This window comes from Athene cunicularia, assembly GCF_003259725.1.
Source record: "Athene cunicularia isolate RWA chromosome Z unlocalized genomic scaffold, athCun1 chrZ_part2, whole genome shotgun sequence".
Lineage (NCBI taxonomy): Eukaryota > Metazoa > Chordata > Aves > Strigiformes > Strigidae > Athene > Athene cunicularia.
Window position 1 is genome coordinate 3,607,553 of NW_020799143.1, and position 19,611 is coordinate 3,627,163.

The 19,611-nt window shown below is 42.6% G+C and overlaps 1 protein-coding gene across 6 annotated transcripts in view; it reads right to left on the bottom strand.

The window, feature by feature from the left end:
* NRG1 (neuregulin 1) overlaps positions 1-19,611 on the bottom strand; it is a 497,547-nt gene that overhangs the window by 117,405 nt on the left and 360,531 nt on the right. For 4 of the 6 annotated variants that reach the window (XM_026866197.1, XM_026866196.1, XM_026866200.1 and 1 more), the window contains 2 exons: positions 16,938-16,988; positions 14,021-14,071 (listed from right to left, as the gene is read on the bottom strand). The exons of 1 other annotated variant lie outside the window; for it this stretch is intronic. In XM_026866197.1, the coding sequence (XP_026721998.1) occupies positions 14,021-14,071; positions 16,938-16,988 (102 nt within the window). The remainder of the gene's footprint in view (positions 1-14,020; positions 14,072-16,937; positions 16,989-19,611) is intronic. One more of the 6 variants, XM_026866198.1, reaches the window with a different exon arrangement.

Below are 19,611 nucleotides of genomic sequence, written 5' to 3' on the forward strand. Positions count from 1 at the left end.
CCAATTATTATAGTTTGGTGGCAGGAGCACTGCAACACATGGAGGTGACCCATGCCAGAGCATCTAGAGAAGAATGCACACCATGAGGAGGTCTCACAGTGGAGAGAGTTTGTGGAGGACTGTCTCCCACAAGAGGGATGCCACATGGAGCAGGGAGAATAATGTAGAAGAGTGCTTAGCCCCCTCCTCGGAGGAAGGCATGGAAAGGCAGGTAGAGGTATTGGGAACAAAACTGAATCTGGGAAGAAGGGAGGGGTGGGGGGAGGTTTTTCTAAGATATTTTCTAAGATAAGGACTTCTTACTGTCTCATTCTGTCTGTTAAGTGTCATCCTTAGTGTTTTGAATTAAAGTAACCTCCTTTTTCTTCCTCTGAAGCCTGTCTTTTGCCTGTGACAGTTAATGGGTGAGTGACCCTTCCCTGTTCTTATTCTCCATTCCTGAGCCTTTTGATTAATTTTTCTCCTTCCCAGTGCTGGGGGGCAGGGAACAGGTGAGTGAATGGCTGTGTGGTGCTCAGCTGCCGTCTGGACTCAAACTGCAAGAGTGGCTTGCTGCTGTAATTGTTTCTAGTTGATTTAGATAAGGGATAAGGAGCAGACGAAGAAAAGATTACACTCCACTTAATGGCTTAGGGTTTAATCATCTGTTGTCCCTGACTGCCCTGGGTCTTTAAGGCGGGAAAAGACCCCTTCTGAAGTCATGGGGCACTGGTGGCCTCACAGTGAGGAACCTGATCCAAGGCATAACAGGGTGGTTGTTGCTATGGGAGAACAGGAGGGAGATGGAGACAACAACCAAACAAGGTTACAGAAGAAACAAGACTCCCCACAGATCTGACAAGAGAAAAAAATAGGAATCAGAAAGGTTGAGTTACCTCTCATGGTCATGGTTTAGGAAGAAACTAATTTAGCAGAGGCCTCATCTTTCTGTTGTGTCTTTTCCCCATCCGTCCCTGAGGCACCAATTGCTGCCAGCTGCCCGAGACAGGACACAGGGCTTGACGGGTGCTGGGGCTGGCCAGCCTGCCTGCTGTTGTGTGTTTCTGGCTAGTCTGCTTCCCCATCATCTGTGAGCATGGGCTGGTGGCAGAAATTCTACCCTGCAGCAAACACTGTTTTTCCAGAAGGTCAGCTTCCCTTTCTTCCCTAGCCAAGTAGAGGAGGTACAGCAGCATGACTCCTTCACATGTGATCAGTTTGGCTGACTGACAGCTAGGACTCTCCTTAAAGAGCCAGTGATATTTTGATTTTGACAGGTGGTATTGTGCACAGAGATTATGCTGAAAATTAACTGGAATTACTACTTTCTGCAGAGCTACTGAAGGCCAAGACATTATCACGACTAGGGCTGAGGAAGAAACAGCCCTCACAGATCAGCAAAGTATGTAGAGCTCCTTAAAGACTTACTGGACCCTTATTAGTCAGTGTTTCTTATAAATGCTGCAGTGTACTTTGTCACACTGACAATTTCCTGTGATAACAAAAGTGGAGATGCCAAGAATATGGCAGTGTGTAAGAAATGAGCAGTGAGACCTGGTTGAGACAAAGGCTCAGCAGAAATGCCAGCTCATGCACACATGCTCTCCTCTCCTTTGTGCTTAGGCTAGCCTTTTCTGCACTCCACCGCCCCTTTAATAGGATACAGTGAATGAACTTGAGAGCAGTAAGCCTAAACAAGTGATAACCAATTCTCTGTTTGTGTTCCATTCTAAAGAGTTAGCTGATGCCCAGCTTTTTTTAAGAATTCTTTTTTCCTTAAGAAAGTTACAAAATTTTCATCAATCTTGTGCCAGTTCATCAACTATAGCTAATGTGTTTTTGCTAGAACTACCCCCTCCACATCTTGTTCTGCAAATTTGGTAATAGTATATTTGGCTCACTCTTTTTAATTATTTTTTCTCCATCCAGGGAAAATTTTCCATCCAGTACTTCATACATGGTGCTTTTGGGTTGTTGTGAACAGCAATCTTGTATTTTACATGGTATTTACCGTAATAAAAGCTATTCCTCAGGATGAAACATCACCCAGAGGAACAGATTCTTACTGAATTAAAAGGAAAGAATCCCTCCCCTGTACCCAGCCTTCCTCACTGGCCATCTGCTAAGACTGCCCATGTGTGTATAAAATTCATTTGCACATCTAATTGAAAAACTCCATTTGCTTAGCCTGCCTGTAACTGAGCTCTCTTGCTGGGGTGAATATTAGGTCTCTGATGCATTCATATTATCCAGTGAACATATAATTGCATATGCAATCCACATCCAATTATCTGGAGTTTTACTGTATATTTTCTACACATAACTCAAGCAGTAAGTACAATACTTCAGCTTTCCAGGTGTCCATTTGGTGGAAGAATTAGTAAGGTGCTGGCATTTAGCTCCTATCCTCTAAAGTGTAATTCACTCATGGTGTTGCTGTCAACATGAGAGGTCACTTACACGCTCAGTTCAGGATACAGACATTGTGGGGAAGACATCAAAGATCATCTGCCTCTGACAGAAACATGCACCTGGACAGGTTAAGGTAACCAGTCCCTAAGCCATGCCTGATTTCCTCTCCCCTGCCTCCAGGAAGGCATTTCACCGATGCACAGCCTAAATGAGCTGGCTCAATGAACACAGGTGGAGAAGATTTCAGACTTGTGTTACCTCCCATGAAGCTTGAGATTGATCCTCTGCTCTTAGGGATTGCAACTACATTGGCTCTGCTAGTTATCAAAAAAGAGATATGGAATCCATATTCACAGCATTCCTTCACTGGACCTATCTTAACCTCCTCCTCCCTCCAAAGTGAGAAAGGAGTTACAAGCATCCACTCCACAGATGCAGCTTGCCTAGTAATCAGGGACAGCATCTGATTCAGAGCTCATTACACCAGAGAACTGAAACATCAGTTCTGCATCGTGACAGACAAGACACCCATTTGAATAAGCTGCACTGATGCTCAAGGCAATTCTTCATCCTTCCTGCACAATTAGTGTTTAAGATTCTTCTGGCCTCTCGCAGACTCTGAGACAACTATTATCCTACTGTCTGTCAAGTATTAGTTGCCATTGTGGCAGTTAATGGGTTTTGTGTAGATCATTAAAATATTCAAAAACTATGCATAGCCTGCAGCTTGTTTTAAGCCAAAGATTTCCCCAGTGGGAAATGGAAGGAAAGAGCTGTTCCAGGGAAATAATGTCATACTAACAGTATAAAAAGTATAGTGCAAGATTAGCCTACACTCCTATTTCACTGTGTGTCCTGTGGAGTCAGTGGAATCACTCCATGTCTGCATTGCTTTAAATAACAGAAAGTATTAAGGAATTAAAAAACAATCAGTGCTAGTTTTGGACTTTATTAGAATTGAAAAAAGCAGGGGATGTGTGACATTTCATCAGGTGAAAGTATCAGACATTTAAACCTACTTGCGCTCAGAACAATAACTGTTGAACTAATGCCCCATGGCACTGGACACCAAAGCATACAACAGAATTTCAGCTACAACTGAAAGAGCATCCTCAGTTACTGTATATAAAAACACAGGCATTTCAGACAAATAAAACCATCACATGTGATTAGTTCACTTCTAATTGAGAAGACTAGGAAAAATTTTCTGCCACTGACAATTTGTGCCACAATGGGCAGCAGTAGATCTAGTGGGCAGCTTTCTACAACGCAGGTAGCTGTGGCTTTCACAGATAGATACCTGCCTGCAAAACAGACACTGAAAAAATGCCCTCATTTTTCTTCCCTGCAGCATGGCTCATTTTTTTCTTTTAAAACCCAAACACTGCAGTAATACTCCTCAGCAAACCTGCTGACATTTTGGAAAGCTCATCGAAATACCTGTCAGATGCTTGATTGTGTTATTAAGAATCACGTTTCAGATCATTGTGAATATTACCAGAAAACCATCAGTAATAAAGTTTAGATTCCACTTTACAAACCTGAGAAAAATAAGGACTGTATTAACTTCTGAAGGGCTATTACCACCCCAGGTATAAATGCTAAACTTTAAGATAAGCTCAGTGCACATGGTGTTTGTAAAAGCCTCAGGCTGCAGAGCTGTGTCCAGTCAAACCCTTCCTGACTCAACAACAGTTCTGAATATTTATACCTCTGGAACAAGGAGCTTTTCTGTGATGAATAAACAAACACAAACAAATGAACGAACAAAAAACCCAAATGCTCTGGGCTGGAAAAGCAGTTGCCTCCTCTGTTAGCTTGGGACTGGAGTGTATTAGGTGTTTCTCGCTTCTCTGTTGAAGAGCAGTGGCTGCGGTTGCTAAACCCAGGAGGGCTGTGCTGCAATGCCAGCTGCTCTGTGCCCCACAAGTACACCATGGTCAGGAAGTCTGGGGTGGGATAGGCAGCCTGGCTGCTCCAATGTGCCTACACTGCTCAGTGGCAAAGGGGATGGATCAGGCTCTCAGTCCAAGGATAACTGTGGTGGCTGGGCTACATCTGCATCACACACCATTTCACTGTGGCTCTGCCCTTCATAAGAAATAATTTACCAGTGTGCTTTTTCCAGTTCCAAGTGTCCAAACTGTGGGAAGGTGTGTCTTAGCCCACTCAGGCAGTGTTTTTATAGCATGAATATGGCTTTATGATTAATTATCTCTGGTGTGGTATAAAGGGATCTGGAAGTGTTTAGGGGTTGCAATGCCTGTTGGGATGATGTGGGAAGGCTGCTTAGCGTGAGGGGAGCCAAGCTGCTAGGGTGACACCCATACTGCCTCCTGGGAAAGGTCTTAATGCACTTAATCTTTCATATTGTGCTTAGGTGTCTTGAAAAGCAGTAGTTGACATGAGCCAGAATGACACAAGAAAGCATGTGAATGATGAATTGGGCAAACACTGCTCTAGCATTCCAGCTCACTCCTCAGCCTCACCCCATTTAGCGCTCTAGGTTTAGCCTTTATGATAATCCATCATAAATTAGAAACTTCCTGTGCTATTTTAGCTTGCAGCAGGATTGATACAGTTTGAAAATCAGAGGGCTGTGAAGTTTCCTCCCTTGTAAAAATCAGATCCCTGTAGAAGGGAAACTTTGGAACGTTTTTGCCAAAAGACCTCAGCTGGATACTGTGATTAATATTAATAATAAGGCCTATGAGCTCTGTACATCTATAACAAAGTTGAAGTGACTAGCATGAAGGGTGGGCAGTCAGGAGAAGAAAATCTTGTGAAGAAATGCAAGAGCCTATATATACGTATATATTTACCGGAAGAAAATACTGACATTCATCAGACACGTTTCATAAAGGACAATTGCTCCGAGGCATAGCTTTCTTTTCAAAAAACCAGAGTGGGTTTTTTGTGATCCTTGTCATACATTTCCATGCTACTGGATGCAACTCAAAATTACTGACTAGTTGACTACTGCTAAATATTTAGGAAGATGCACACCTAGAATAAAGATCACACTGTAGAAGTCTGCTCTTTAATTGCTGCAGTAACTACACTGATCCCTTCTCCTCTCTGTACAGGGAGAGAATGTCAAGAACATCAGAAACCATTAGGAACCTGTGGGAACATTTTGATAATGAAATTCACAGAAGATACAACTTTCCCACTTTGAATCCAATTAGGAGAGGTTACCAAAAGGCAATTTAGAAGAGATGTGGACATGAAGGATGGGATGATAATTTCTCCCCAGGGGTTTAACTTGGCTCTCACTGTACTGTTAGGATACTGATAGAATAGGAATGTGAAAGAAAAACATTGCCTTTTAATTTACCTGGTAGGAACTGCTATAGTCTATGTTGAGTTTCAGCCATAGTGTGCCACTGTGTTTGAGGAGAAGCTAATGAGGGGTCACAGTGATGGCTTTTCAAAGCCATGTATCTATGAAAAGATCACATTTACGTTTACAGTGCTCTATCGATGGCTTTTGAAAAATAACTTCTGTCATGCAGTTTGCATTTTTTAAGAAGTAAAAAGTAATTTATCAAGGGGTTATTCTCAAGTAAATGCCATACACTTTACTAGTTATTCTGAAAATAACGGTGTACTTTTCTGTTCATCTTTTATGTATTGCTGTGTTATTCTCTGCTCTCATCTTCTAGAAACAGATCCAATCAAATGCTGAGTCACTTCCAGTTATTAAAATGTTAGGGACTCCCTGGATTCCTGCTCAGGAATCAAAAGTGCCTAGGCGACTGGACAGAGGGGTTTCTTCACTTTCCCTATTGCTCTCTAAGAAACATTGTTCCTTCTCCCTAGACACCAGCATCTTCCTCTTGTAGTCAACCATAATTACCTGAATTGGAAGCTCAGTATGAAAACAAAGAAAGCATTGGACCCAGTCTCTTGACTTCTTTATATTTAATTCATTTTGTGTTTCTGCTTTGTCACAGACTTCCACTGCCAGACCACAAACTTGCAACAGCCCTTCATGGACTAGGGCCTTGCCATGTCAGAGTATCTCTGTTCACAAGCTGATGCAGGCTAAGACCTTCCCTGGGAGAATGTGGAATAGCAAGCCCAGAACACATCATCTAAGAAAGTCAGCTGTGTGTGCCTCTTTGCCAAAGGGAGCCCAGCAAACCTTCAGGTATGCTGAGGCAATTCATATTTGTAAACTTAAATTCCCTTTGGGGCTTTCATCTTTGTTGGACCTTTCCCACCAAAGCTGAAACAACAGAAACTCCCCTCCAAAACCATGAAAGTGGGGTGCAAACATGACTTTCTCAGGACAGAAGGGGCTCCTGAAGAGCACTGCACTCCTAGTCTCTCCTGGGGTTAACACAAGAGGGTGCCTCAGGACAAAGCCTCTTTGGGGGTAAGTAGACACCCGCCTCTTTGGGGGAACAATAGGTGGAAGATAACGACATAAACAGAATTTCTGGGCTATAAGGATAAGTCAGGAATTGCCTATTGTTTTAAAATACAAATATTATTCTGTAATCATGCACACACATTGATCATTTTTTCTGTTGAGAGTATTCTTTTTTCACACTCAGTCTGAGTTCTTTGGTTCCTTTATGCTTTCCTACAAAGCACTGACATTCTTGATTCCAGGATGGTTAATGACATATCTTGCTTCGCCACAGTGCCTGAAATAGATCCATGCTTCTGTCAAGATCATGTATTCCATGTTTTTCACAGATCTCTGCCCAACTAGTATCACTGCCTGTCATACACCTTTATTCAGTATGAACTACCTTGATGCCTCAAAAATGACACTAAGGAGGAAAGATTTTGAGAAGGCTGATCCAATACCACCAAGTGGTATGAAACAAGGAAGTTCATAATTGCCACTCAGAAAGGGTATAGTCAGCAGGAACAGGAGTCCCTGAGCAGCTGTTTTTTTGTCACAGAAACAGCATCAGGGACTTCTTTCCGTGGAAGACACAGCAATCAAAACATCAGGGTCAGAACACCAACACACCCCAGCTATAAGCTCTTATTCTCCAATATAGCATAGGCTGTGCCAGCAAACCAGAAAGATTCTGATTTTGATCTCAAGTGGGTACATGTCACTTCAGCACAGGGGGGAGAAGAAGCCAGAAACGCATAAACTAGTGCTCTGTTAGGAAAGGTTTTGCTATGATTAGATCCTCTGGAAGACTCAAAAAAATCGGGCCTTACCAGCAGCCTCTTGAAGGCAGATTCCCATATGCCTCAGAAACAGAGGTCCTGACATATTTAGGGATCCCAAAGAAAGCTAGGGATGGAGCCATCTCTGAGACCCAGCTAAGGCAACAATTAACAGATTTTGGCCAGCTACCTCTTGTGAGGTTGTCCCCCACTCCAACAGTGAGGACACATTCAGTTTTTTAAAAAAATTAACTACTGATCCCTTTCGCTGAATGATGGGAAGAGTTTCTGTTAGGACCTAGAAGGAAGGAAGGTGATCCACGATATGTTAAAGGCTATGGGAGGTGGAATTGTGAAATTCTTTCAGAAATATTATAAACAACAGAAATATTTGAAGTAGCTTTTTTTGACTTGTATGCCAGCAGAGTAGCCTGCCACATGTTCAGTACTGCTTTTCACAGTGTAATCCATGACCTCAGGAAAGCACAGCCTGAAATAAACAGATCCAAACCATTCACTTCACACTTACATGTGTATACTTTATAAGCCTATACATGTATGTATATTTATACATAAAACACTATTGCCTCATCATATGCAAATGCTGAGGCAAGTGCTAGCCTTATAGATTTATTCTTACATGCACAAATATACACATCACTAAAGCCAATGTCCTTAAAAGCCTTCCACTCTGGCAGCTGTATTTAAGCTATACAAACTTTTGCACTTACTCCTTTGTGACTGCTATGTCAGCTTCTTCCAATTTTAATACTGTTTATACCCATCATTGCCTTTTACCTCTCTGACCTCCTTGAAGAAAAAAAACCCAAGAAACCCCAGGACAGAAGCAAATTGCCTCTATACTAGTGGCGTTATCTCAGAAGTATGACTTGTACAGAATTCCCAGTGGAGATGACTAACCCAGCTCAGGTCCTCAGTGCCAACCCGAGCTCTACGTCAGAGCAAGGCTGAGGGACCAAGACTGCAACTACAGAAACCCCTGCAAGATTAAGTGGTTTGGAAGCACACATTTAATGCCACACCAGTCTTAGACCAGGAATCACACCAAAGGTTAAAAGCTGTGTCTCTGGAAAATGTTATCTATTCACATGAGTTTGCCCTATCTGTGAAATTTAAACACAGGAAACAGGATTTGTCACGCCAGATCAGATCATAAGGGTACTGGGATTGCCCACTGTGATTAGTGTCCACTGTGGAGAAAGAAACTGAAAAATACTGCACACTGTGCTAAGTTTAACAGATGTCTTCATGTCTGCTCTTTCAGTACAATTTCACTAATCAGGAGGCTTAAACCCATTTTACATTAAAAAAGAACTAGTTATCTGACCCTGGCCTTGTTCACTTAGAACAAAGCACTGTTTTGCCCAGAGATGATTATTCAGAAAAATTAAACCACTGAAATAATAAAGCAAAATGCATCAAGTGACATAGTGTTTTCCTCTGACCCACTGTCCCACCAAGGCATCAGGTATACAGCTTTCCTGGAGAAGCAGTCTTTCAGTCCATGGAACGGATGAATTAAATGCTGACAGTTGAAGATGTCAGACTAACTTATTACAAGAGCAGGAGTTTGGAGTCCTGCTGTGCTAGCATAACCTGAGTAATTGCCTTTACCATCTGAATTCCTTCAGCTTTCTCGATTGGTTACAGTATTCTCCTCTTCCCATCCTGACCCAAGTGACTCTGCCCTGTTACTAGAATATCCTAAAACAATTCTGCTCTTCCATCCAAAGACAGCTGCATTTCAGAAGTCACTGAGCTTCTACCAGTGTGTTTAGGTTTTATGAAAAAACAGCAGAGCCTTTTGGGGATGAAAGAAGTTAAACACGTTCAATGGTTAGGCAGTGTCCCCCATTTTGTCTGTTCCTTACACTTGTAATGCAGCACCATCCATCATAATATCATCTTCATTGTGTCTCAGTTGTACAGGGAATATTAGAAATTAACATCTGTCAAACTCAGAATAAACCAAAACCAAACAAAATACAGTAAACTGAATTAATGCAGAAACTCTGTATGTACTATATTCCACTATACTGCAAGAAATCTGGTCACCAAGTCACACTGTATCTTAAAAGAACTGCAATTCACATGGATCTCAGAACGTAGGAAAGATCACAGGGTGGTGTTTCACTCCTCATCTGCTTTTTCTTGATTCCACAAATTTTGGCCATGCATCAAAGACAAGCACACTCCTATAGATATCTGTGCATGAGTACTATAACAACAACAACAACAACAACAACAACAAATCTAACCAAAACTCCAAGCATTAGATAGCAGGACAACTTGAGTGGTCTAAGGACTTGTTATAAATCAAGATGATCCTTTAAACAATTGCTTGAAACAGCAACAAAATCAGAAGGTATTTAGAGGTTTCAATAAGTATCCCAAAGGCAGAAGAAACAGCCAAATAAAACCTGTATCACTGGGGGCTCAAGATTTCTGTCTTCCAGAAGCACCGATTCAGGTTTATATAATTCTCAGACAAAATTCATGTTTTCTGATAGTAGACTCCTGTCATGTAACACATAAATAAATACAGGGGAGGAGGACTGGGTTCACTTTAGGAGATGAAGGAATGCAGAAAGTAGCAGAAACTGAACTTGCTTGTTAAGATTTTAGGATGCACATGATTTACTGGCCAAGTTGCTTGCCTCATATATGCAAAAATGTTCCTGTTAAAAATATAAAGCACTGACCCTAATACTATGTCATAGAAGGTTTTACTGCTCAGCATGGAAAGCAGTTCAGTGTTGTACTTGAGAAAATGTGACAGGTAAAAAGTCTTTGCATGCCTCCTTTCTACATGCTGTATCTGCTCTCCATTTAATATACAGGTTGGAATCTGTTATGGCAAGTTAATATCTTCAGAGAGAACAGATAAGGTATACAAACTGACACAACTCTTCTCCAACTACTCTTTCTTTTTTTAAAATTTCTGTGCAGGTTTTAGAGGCCAGCATGAAAGTCTGTGGGAAAATGAGATTAAAGTCATCTAAAGTCATCAGATGACCCACACTGGGTCTGTCCCTGCAGTCAAAAGCCAATCAAACTTGCTCTCTTCTGAGAAAGAAGCCACCAGTAAGGTGGAATCAGCCTCCTACCTGCTACTCATCCATACCTCTGTCTCCAGCTGGGCATCATATCAACCTGCTAGATAGTGGACAGGAGGATGCATGCTGCAGAGAATATGCTTCAAGCACATCCAATGCCATGGTTGCTGGCTCACCACCTTGCACAAGCAGACAAATCTGAATTGAGAATGCCAGCGTAAGACTGGTTTGAAACACACAAGAGTACACAGTGTGTCCTGGTTCTTTGCTGGAGCAAGTGCCTCCACAGACATTTTAGGGAGCAGCCCTTAGTGGGCAGCATAAAACAGGGCATAAAGGTAATATCTTCAAGGTCAACTAAGCAAATGATTCTGCCTGTGATGAAGAGTCTGAAATATTCCAGACTCACACAGGCTCTGTCTCTGTCCAACCACTTCATTTCCTACTGCTCAGCTTTTAATCCAGTTTAGCCCTCTGAGCACAGGTTTCCAAACTGTTGGTGTCCACAGAAACAGTGATCTAAAAAGTGCTGCATCACTCCTGGTCTGGACATCTGTATTGTCCTGTAGATGGTTCTCATGCAACAGGAGCTGTGGTCATTGTAAACAACCTGTACCCCACTACTGCCCTTCATCCCTCTTGCACCATAATAATGTTCCTAAAGAATACCTTCACCAGGAGGCTGCTGAAGATTTTAACCTAGGAAACCCAATTGCCTTTGAATTTCTTTCCAGGTATGTTGCAACTTACATACAAGAATACAAGTTTTGGGATGACTTTTCTAAAGAAAAGGAAGACTGACATATATATGCTATTTTTACTTATCAGGGTCAGAAGCCAAGATTCCTTTAACAAGTCCCAGAAGAGTAAAAAGACCACCACATTTTCACTGTCTAGTCTTGAGTAAATAGTTAACTGAAGCCATAAAACCAAGGCACTAGGGTGAAGTCTCAGATTTACTTTTTCCACTGAAACTCCTGAGTAGAAGAATGTCACAGGGTCATAAGGCACTTGTTTCAGAGCACAGTCCTGAAACATGAGGAGAAAATGTCTTCCATCTCCAAATTGTTCTGATGTGCTTAAGAATGGCCCCTGCAGTCCTTGGTGGACTCTAGTTGCCCTTGGTTTGCTCGCTTCGTTCAGCAGGACAAACTGTATCACAGAGAGCTCCATCATCAAGGAAAATGGAAGTTGTAACTTAGGTTTCAGTATTACACAGTACAAAATAAATATATATGGAAGAATTCTAGGGTTGGAGTGGAAGAGAAGGTGAGCAGCATTTCTACCTGCCAGGGACTTCCTTAGCAATCAGTGCCATAAAGTTTCATGCTATGAAACAAGACACAAAAGCATGATCTTCCTCCTCCCCCCTTGGATTACTGACCCTCCCAACCCGATCACCAGCTCTTTATGTAAAACTGGGAATACATCACAGCCTTTCCCTTCTCCTTTACTTAACAATGGAGACCCCACTCTCAAAACAGGCTGGATTTTGAGGAATGTGCACATAAAAGGGTAGAGGGACCTCCAGTTTTGGGATGTCCATTGTGGAGTGTGTTACAGAGATGGGATTTTTTTAAACTTTTAGCTCTCTGACTATCTGTCACAGGAACTCCAAGAAAGCAAAGCATGCCACATCTGTTCACTTGGAAATCCCAGGGGGGGAGAGCCTACTGAATTATTCTGCTGTTCTGAGGTCTTTCCCAGCATCTGGCCAACAGTGACAGCGCTGGCATGTTCTCTGAAACATCTGCTATTGTCTAAGAAGTGGAAGGAAACAGTTTATTTTATCTCCTGTAGCTGTTACAAGATTGACAGTGACAAATGTGAAATGGACATGTCCCACTGAAATTCAGAAAAGAAAAGCCTTAAGCAACTTTAGAATAAGTACATGGACTCAATTCCCTTATCACTTTGCAGTATGAGTAGACACTCACATCTGTTAGCAATAAACATCGGCTCCCTCCTGCTTTGTAGTATCATATCTAGGCAGCATAGGCAGCAATATCCAGTACTGCTCTCTCTTCTTCATTACTTATTTTAGTGACTTGAATAATACTGCTCCCAATTTACATCAATGCAACTGAGAACAGAACAGAAAGAAAAGACCATTCTAAATTGTTCCAGAAGATATTCCTGCTCACCCTGCTGCTATGCCTCAGAGGAAGAAGAAGACCAAACCCACTAACTCTTCTCACCTTGCTGGCAGAAAGCTTTTCAGTCTAAATAATCTATCAGGCTTCTAAAATTCCTTCAACACACACTTAAAACACTAATCAGTCTAATAGCTGAGAAGAAAATCTACAAAAAGAAATCTTTTGTATCTCATATTAATTATTAAAAATATTCAGAATACTGTGTCCAGAGATTTGGCTTTGACCATTCCCCCATGTGCTGCTACAGTAGCTATTAGATGTAAATTAAGGTCACCTATGTATAGTTTGCTATAGAGCACACACCATCTTTTATGGCACCACTGGAACTGTTGGCATAGATTGGGCCACTGGTCTATCTCACCTGCCATCCCATTCCTGGCAGCTGGCAATACTTTGGAAGTAGGTTAATGCCCTATCCCCTGCAACTCTGCTGACTTTAATTGTATGGTGTCCTTCCAGACTGCTCAAAACCAGGCTGGGTAGGTGGTGGATCTTGGTCTAGTAAAAAGCTGGGAGAAGCTGCCTGATGATTCTCAAGGGTGAAAGTGCACAGGATTATGGCTGTAAAGCATGCTTCCCTGGGAAGCCTCACTACAAAGGAAGAAAAAAGTCACCTTCTTCACTGGCACCCCGGCAGCTCCCAGTGTGCTCCTGAGATGAGCAGAGAGGCAACCTCTCTTCCTCATGAAAGGGAACCATTTCTGGTTCTCTGTCCCAGCTGAGGGAAGACATACAAAAAGATGTCCTCACCTTCCTCATCCTCTTCTCAAGGGCAGCAGGGCACAGGAAAAAGAGCCCAAGGAGCTCTAACATGCACCAGCTGGCATGGGGATGAAGGGAAACACGCTGCAGCTGGGGATGGCTGAACCTAAGGACATTCCAGCTACCCTAGGGCCAGAGGCTGTGGAGAGGCAGAGGAGACAGTGTCTGAAGTCATACATTGCCTGGGGAGGGCAGGGAAGGGAATTCCAGGCAGGAAAGTCTGGAGCAGTTTCCTCCTCCTTTGCCGTGACTGAACATGCACTTTGACCTTCCTGAAGGAAGGTGTTTAGTTCTCAATCTGCAAAAGACATGGCTCTGAAAGTTATATATAACAAATATTCTAACAACTACATCTGTAGTGAAGGAATCCAACCCAGTCACTCTCAATCTCTTATTGTAGGTTTAGACAGAAGTATATTTTTTTCTGAGCTGGGAAGTTAGAAATGTACCTGAGGGTCTTGCCAGCAACAATTTAAACAACTTGTATATACTTACAGGAGGAAGTGTTTGTTCCTTCTGTTGAAGCTTGTATCCTAAGCATGGGTTCTGTAACACACAGAAGTACCAACAAAGTTGTAAGAATATAGCCACAGCTACATTGTTATACTGGAGGAGCCTGAACATCTTTCCCCAGTAGAGTTTTTTTTTTTTTTTTTTTTTTTTTTTTTTTCCAGTAATCAAAAACCCACCAAAGCGGAGAAAAAAATGAGATAGCTCGAGAAAGCAAAGAATTTCAAAGTCAGTACAGCATGTCCTAGGCACACTGTGAATAATCAATTACAGAAAAAATGTTCCATAGTCCTGGGAGGGAAGACCAGGAGAAAACTGGCAAAGAAAGAGCAAAGTTTTCAGCTGTTTGTGACAGCATCAAGAGGAAAGTGGAATGCAGTGGGTCTTGAAGCTCCACATGCTGACATGAAGCACTAACTTCATATCTTCTTCCCACATAACTCTAAATGGACAGTCAGGCCTCCAGGTCTATCACAACTATGACTAAGGACCTCTGTGGCTTGAAAGAGAGCAGGGTCCATGTGTGCCACCATCTTTGCAAAGAGATGTAGCTGGGAGAACGGGATACATTCCAGAGCAAAATGGGACATAGCACCAGCCCCCAAGTCGTTTACAAGTAAAGGAAAAAGAAGAAGCACTCTCAAGATGGCAAATAAACTTGTAGGACAGCTGAAGGAAATGAACCTCAACACAAATCAAACAAAGGAAACACTCAGAAAAGATATTGGAAGAAGTAAGTTAGCCTGAAGCTGGGGCTGAACCTCCTGAGCTGTAGGAACCTGAACCACACAGCAAAACAGAGCCATGCATTTGTATGGCTGCATAGATATTCACTGTCTTCAGCAAAACGTATGATGTCATGCATGAATAAGGAATTCAAGAGTGTGCTTGATGAGTACCATCAGCTGGAAGGGTTTGCAGAGAGAGCACTTTGTCTAAGGTGGCAACATGATGCGTTTCTGTGAAGAGGGATAAAGGAAGTCAGGGTGGCTAGCAACCAGCCAGAGGATCCTATGGAGCAGGTCAGGCATACTGCATGCTCTGTAGTGAAACATTTAACAACATGTCATGTCAGCCAGAAAAGATAAATCTGTTGCCTAATAGAGTCAGTTTTTAGGCAGAGTGAAACCACACTTAAAATCTAAGAATGCTCTGGTAATTCTCCTATCACCAAAATGTAACTGTAGCAAAAACAACTTGAAGTGACTGAGCTCCTGGTGATTTAAATACCACCATCTCACTATAGCATATCTTCAATTAAAGAAGCAACACAGAGATATCTTACTTGCATTTGCAAGGACTGAAAAAATCAGCAGTGACCAAAACCCCAGGCACCATTGGTCAGCAGTCTGGACCCAGGGATGGCGAGAACAGTGGGAAAAACAGCACCTGGCTGGATTTGGGACTGAGCAGTTCTCTGCTCCAGCCACATAGCAAAGACCTACTCAGAGCTCCATGAGAAGACCTCAACAACTAAACATACTGCTTTCTGATCTCCTTCAGGACAACAGTGTGATGTGCCATGTGGCATGAAATCTGACAGTGCAGCAATTCATCAGGAATGCAGCCAGCCTTTTGAACATCTCAGCTTCCTCCTCACTGGTGGTACAATAATAGAAAAGAGGAGAACAGTACTGTAACAGCAGGCACTGGAAGGGACATAAGCAGGAAAAGAAACCACTCAAGAACAAGGAATTTAGCTCATGGGAAAGAAGGGAGTGAAGTGGAGGGGCTGCATTCTTGCTGCACAAGGGAAAAGACACAGCAAGAGTCAGTGATGAGTGTGTCACCCTTTTTGAACAAAAATGGTTCCAATGGTTACAGGACACTTGCTATCAGCTATGTGGTCTCACACATACCCAGTGAAGCACCAGTGACAGGCCTCACTGAGAACATGAAAGAATATGGGCACATCCAATGGCTCTTCTATTAGGCAGCAGTGCCAAGATTTCAGAAGTAGGTCACCACACACGCAGATTCATCAAAGGAAAGGCTGCACACATGCTAAATGCAAAAGCTGGCAATCACACTGTTTTCCTTGATCTAGCCTACAAACACTGTCATCTCACACTAAAACCTGTCTTTTCCAGACATAGCTTTCTCAAAAAAGCTAGCAGGACTCCAGCCTCTTTGCCAAAAAGGATATGTGCATTTTTAAATCATTGGGATGCTTGACTTGCACATGCCTATCCACAGCTCCCTCAGCCAAACTTGGTTGTAGAAACAACTGCTTGCATTGCAGCCATATATAAAGTAACTCTTAGTAGTTAAAATAATGAAAGTGACTTTTCACTGGGGTTAGTTCCAGGAGTAACTCTGGAAGTGTGCAATCTGTAACTGCAGGCAGGATGCTGAAAGCAAAATTCCACTAGCCTGAAAGGAAACCATCTTGAGAATGCTCGAAGTATGCCAAGGTAGCTTCAAAAGTAGTTGAACTACTGACAGTGAGATACCTTTCACAGACCCTGCAGAACTGTCAGGAATTGTATGCAGAGCCCTGAGGAACAAAGCAGTCTAAGCAACAGACTTTCTGGATCAATGTATCTATGCACTGCAAATTTGTATGCAGCTGCTAGGATTTACAGGAACAGAAGCAAAAAGTGCTTTTTCTAGACACAGTTCCTAACAACTCAAATACTTTTTCACTTGGACTGCTGCAGGCTGACAACTGTAGGCCAAGTTAGCATCCTCAATACAGCTCCAGGATATTAAAAGTATGCTTAACCCCTTCTTTGTTCATTTCTCAGTCCCTGAAGTAGCTCCGGTATTCGAGGTGATATGCAGGTACTGAGATGCTGGAATTAGGTGACTTGTTCTCTGCTAAGAGGGAGCAGTTTTAGAGCTGCAGAAGCAGTTTCAAGAAGAAATAAAGAGATAGAAAGACTCTGTCAATTCAACTTACGTGAAGAAGTTTTTGTCCCTTCTGTTGATACTGGTATCTTGCTGGTGCTCTCTGGAAAACACAAGAGGCAACAAAAAGTTATAATGTGGAGTCAGATGATCCTCTGACAGCATTCAGCTCCAAGAATGGACAAGGTAAATGGGAAAAAGGTGCTCAAAGAAGCAAGTTTAAATTCTGCTTCAGTGGGCAGAGGCTGCAATCAGACACCAACTTGCAAAAGTTTCCTTTTTGGAAAAAATAAAAAATTATGGTGTCTACTAGTAGAACTGAAGAAATAAGCCCGTTTCTTCTGAAAGAAGCCAGTTGTTCGATTTCTCATTCTCTTCTGGGAATAACTATCAGCGGCAACAGGAGAAATCATGCAGATGGCTCTGTTTCCGGAAGGTGTCAGTGTGAGTATTCACTCCTTATGCTTCTAGGCAGTTAAATTTTGCAAAGACGTGTTCCTGTTCATATCACTTGAATTGCTGGTAAGTACATCCAATAATGTCACTTGCCACTGAAGGGAAATTTTCTAAATCACACTTGCAAACCCAATCCCTCAAGAGATTACTGTCGGGGACCCTGTGATGCAAATTAAGCAGGTACTTTGCTGAAGAGATGAGAAAAGTTGCTCTTCTCTACTGGTCCTACAGATACATGATATTGCAAATGACATACAGCCATGGACTTCTTGCACCTACTTGTTGAAATGGCTGATGGCTATGGGGGATGATTTTGCTGTGCTTAGATCCATGCTAATGCCTTGCAGGATGCAGATGGGAGAAATTAAATATCAGAAAGCCTTTGTTTAGGCTTCACAGAGGTGTACAGAGACCTCATTCCAATGACACCATCCATCTGTCTGTGTGCTACTGACCCCACAAGCCACAACTGTGTGCAATTTCCTAGGTGTGAACTAATCACCCTTCAGTTGTATGCATCAAAAAACTTGGTCTTCTACAAGCTCTCAAAACACTTTCCAGCCTCATAGTGATGCAGTTCAAATCAGCTGCAAAAGTTTCAACTCCACAACTGGAGAAGGGCCACAAACGTCAGGGAAAAAGTCTTGTCCTGAATCCTCAAGGCACACCAAGAATCCTCTGGTAGGCCGACCAAAAAAAGTTTAGAAGAAGCTTCATGAGAGATTTAGGAAAAGGCAACTTAGGAATGTTTTTACTCTGTTCCATGATTCTGAATCTGGTGACCCTCTGCTTACTGTCCACAGAAACTTGGCCAGAGACAAAACTCAATCCAAATGTCTTTCCTTCTGAATGTTGAGCCTGTATTTTAATTTCTTACTTGCTAGCTCTTCCTTTGTATTTTTGCTGTTTTGGCCCAGTTTTCTTTGGCAAGTATCTTGTTTGCCTGGGTAATATGTCCCAGCTTCATCCTACTAATCTAAGAGAACATGTTAGGCAGCATTTCCCTGATAGCCCATGATGTGTGGCATTGAAATGTGCATCATAAGTAGAATTTTTAAGGTCAAAACCTTTGCACTAGGTCTTGGAACACAGTGGCCTGTAGCTAGGCAGCTTTCAGGACCATTTTTTGGGTATGGAGGCAGTTTGCTATTGTGCAGCTGGGTCATCTGAGCAATTAATCTTTCTCAGTCACAACAGGAGACAGAACAGGTCTGACGGCTGTATAGCTCAGGATGTGACATAACTGGAGCAAATTCTTCTTCCATCATTAAAGAAAACACGTTTTATTTAATGTCTGTGTGGAGCTTGATGGAGCATTTCTTATTGCTGCCTCCCCAGTCCAGCTCTGTCAGTATAAATGCCAGTGGGAAGCTTCCCTGCTGGTGGAAAATACAGATAGAGCCTCCCACACCTGAAATGTGCCAAGAAATACATTTGGAAAACATGTGTCAAGGTCACACATTACCAAGACCCACTACTGACATTCATGTTAGCAACATTAACATTTGGAAGACGCAAAATTTGTGTGTATTGCTTACTGAGGACAGTACATCACAACAGTAAGAGAGACATTTTACTCTGTTCAAGAAGGCTAACGTGGATCCACACAACAAGCCATCTGAACACAAGAAGAAGAGAGAAAAAAGGCTGCTTGTAGAGGCCTGTCAGTACTTGCCTAAAGTGGAAGAGCTGGAAGCATTTTTCAGTCATGACACTTGCAGTTGCTGCTGAAGTCTGCTAAGGTGTGGAGACATCATGTTTAAATCCCTGTGAGGAACAGCTACCTCAGATGCTCCATCCACTTAGGTCTCCTGGTGCTTCTAGGAGCACTTAGTTTTGGTGAAGTGTTGTTTTCTGAAACTGGATATGTTTGTCCTGGGGATTTTCTTATGTAAAAATATTGAAGGATGGACTAGAGATCCTTGTTGGGCGACGCTTTAACGGACAGATCCCTGCCATCTCTCAGTCCCATTTCCTTAGTACTCTGGCCAGCTCCATCTCCTGCTGTCTCCTCTGGCAAGATGAAGAAGAGCCCCTTTCAGTTCCCACAGGACTCAGAGCAACCTACCACCTTGCTGGGCTTCCAGGTAGGAAGCTTTGTTTGGGCTGCTGAGACAACCACCTCCGCTGTAATGCCTCAAGGGAGACAGAAGGTCCTCCTTCTCAGGAAAGACCTTTTCTCCAGTGATAATCAAACATCTAACAGCCCTAGAGCAACTGTTGCGAAGAGCCTTCTGTGTGCCCTCACAGCCTTCCCCCCCCCCCCCCCC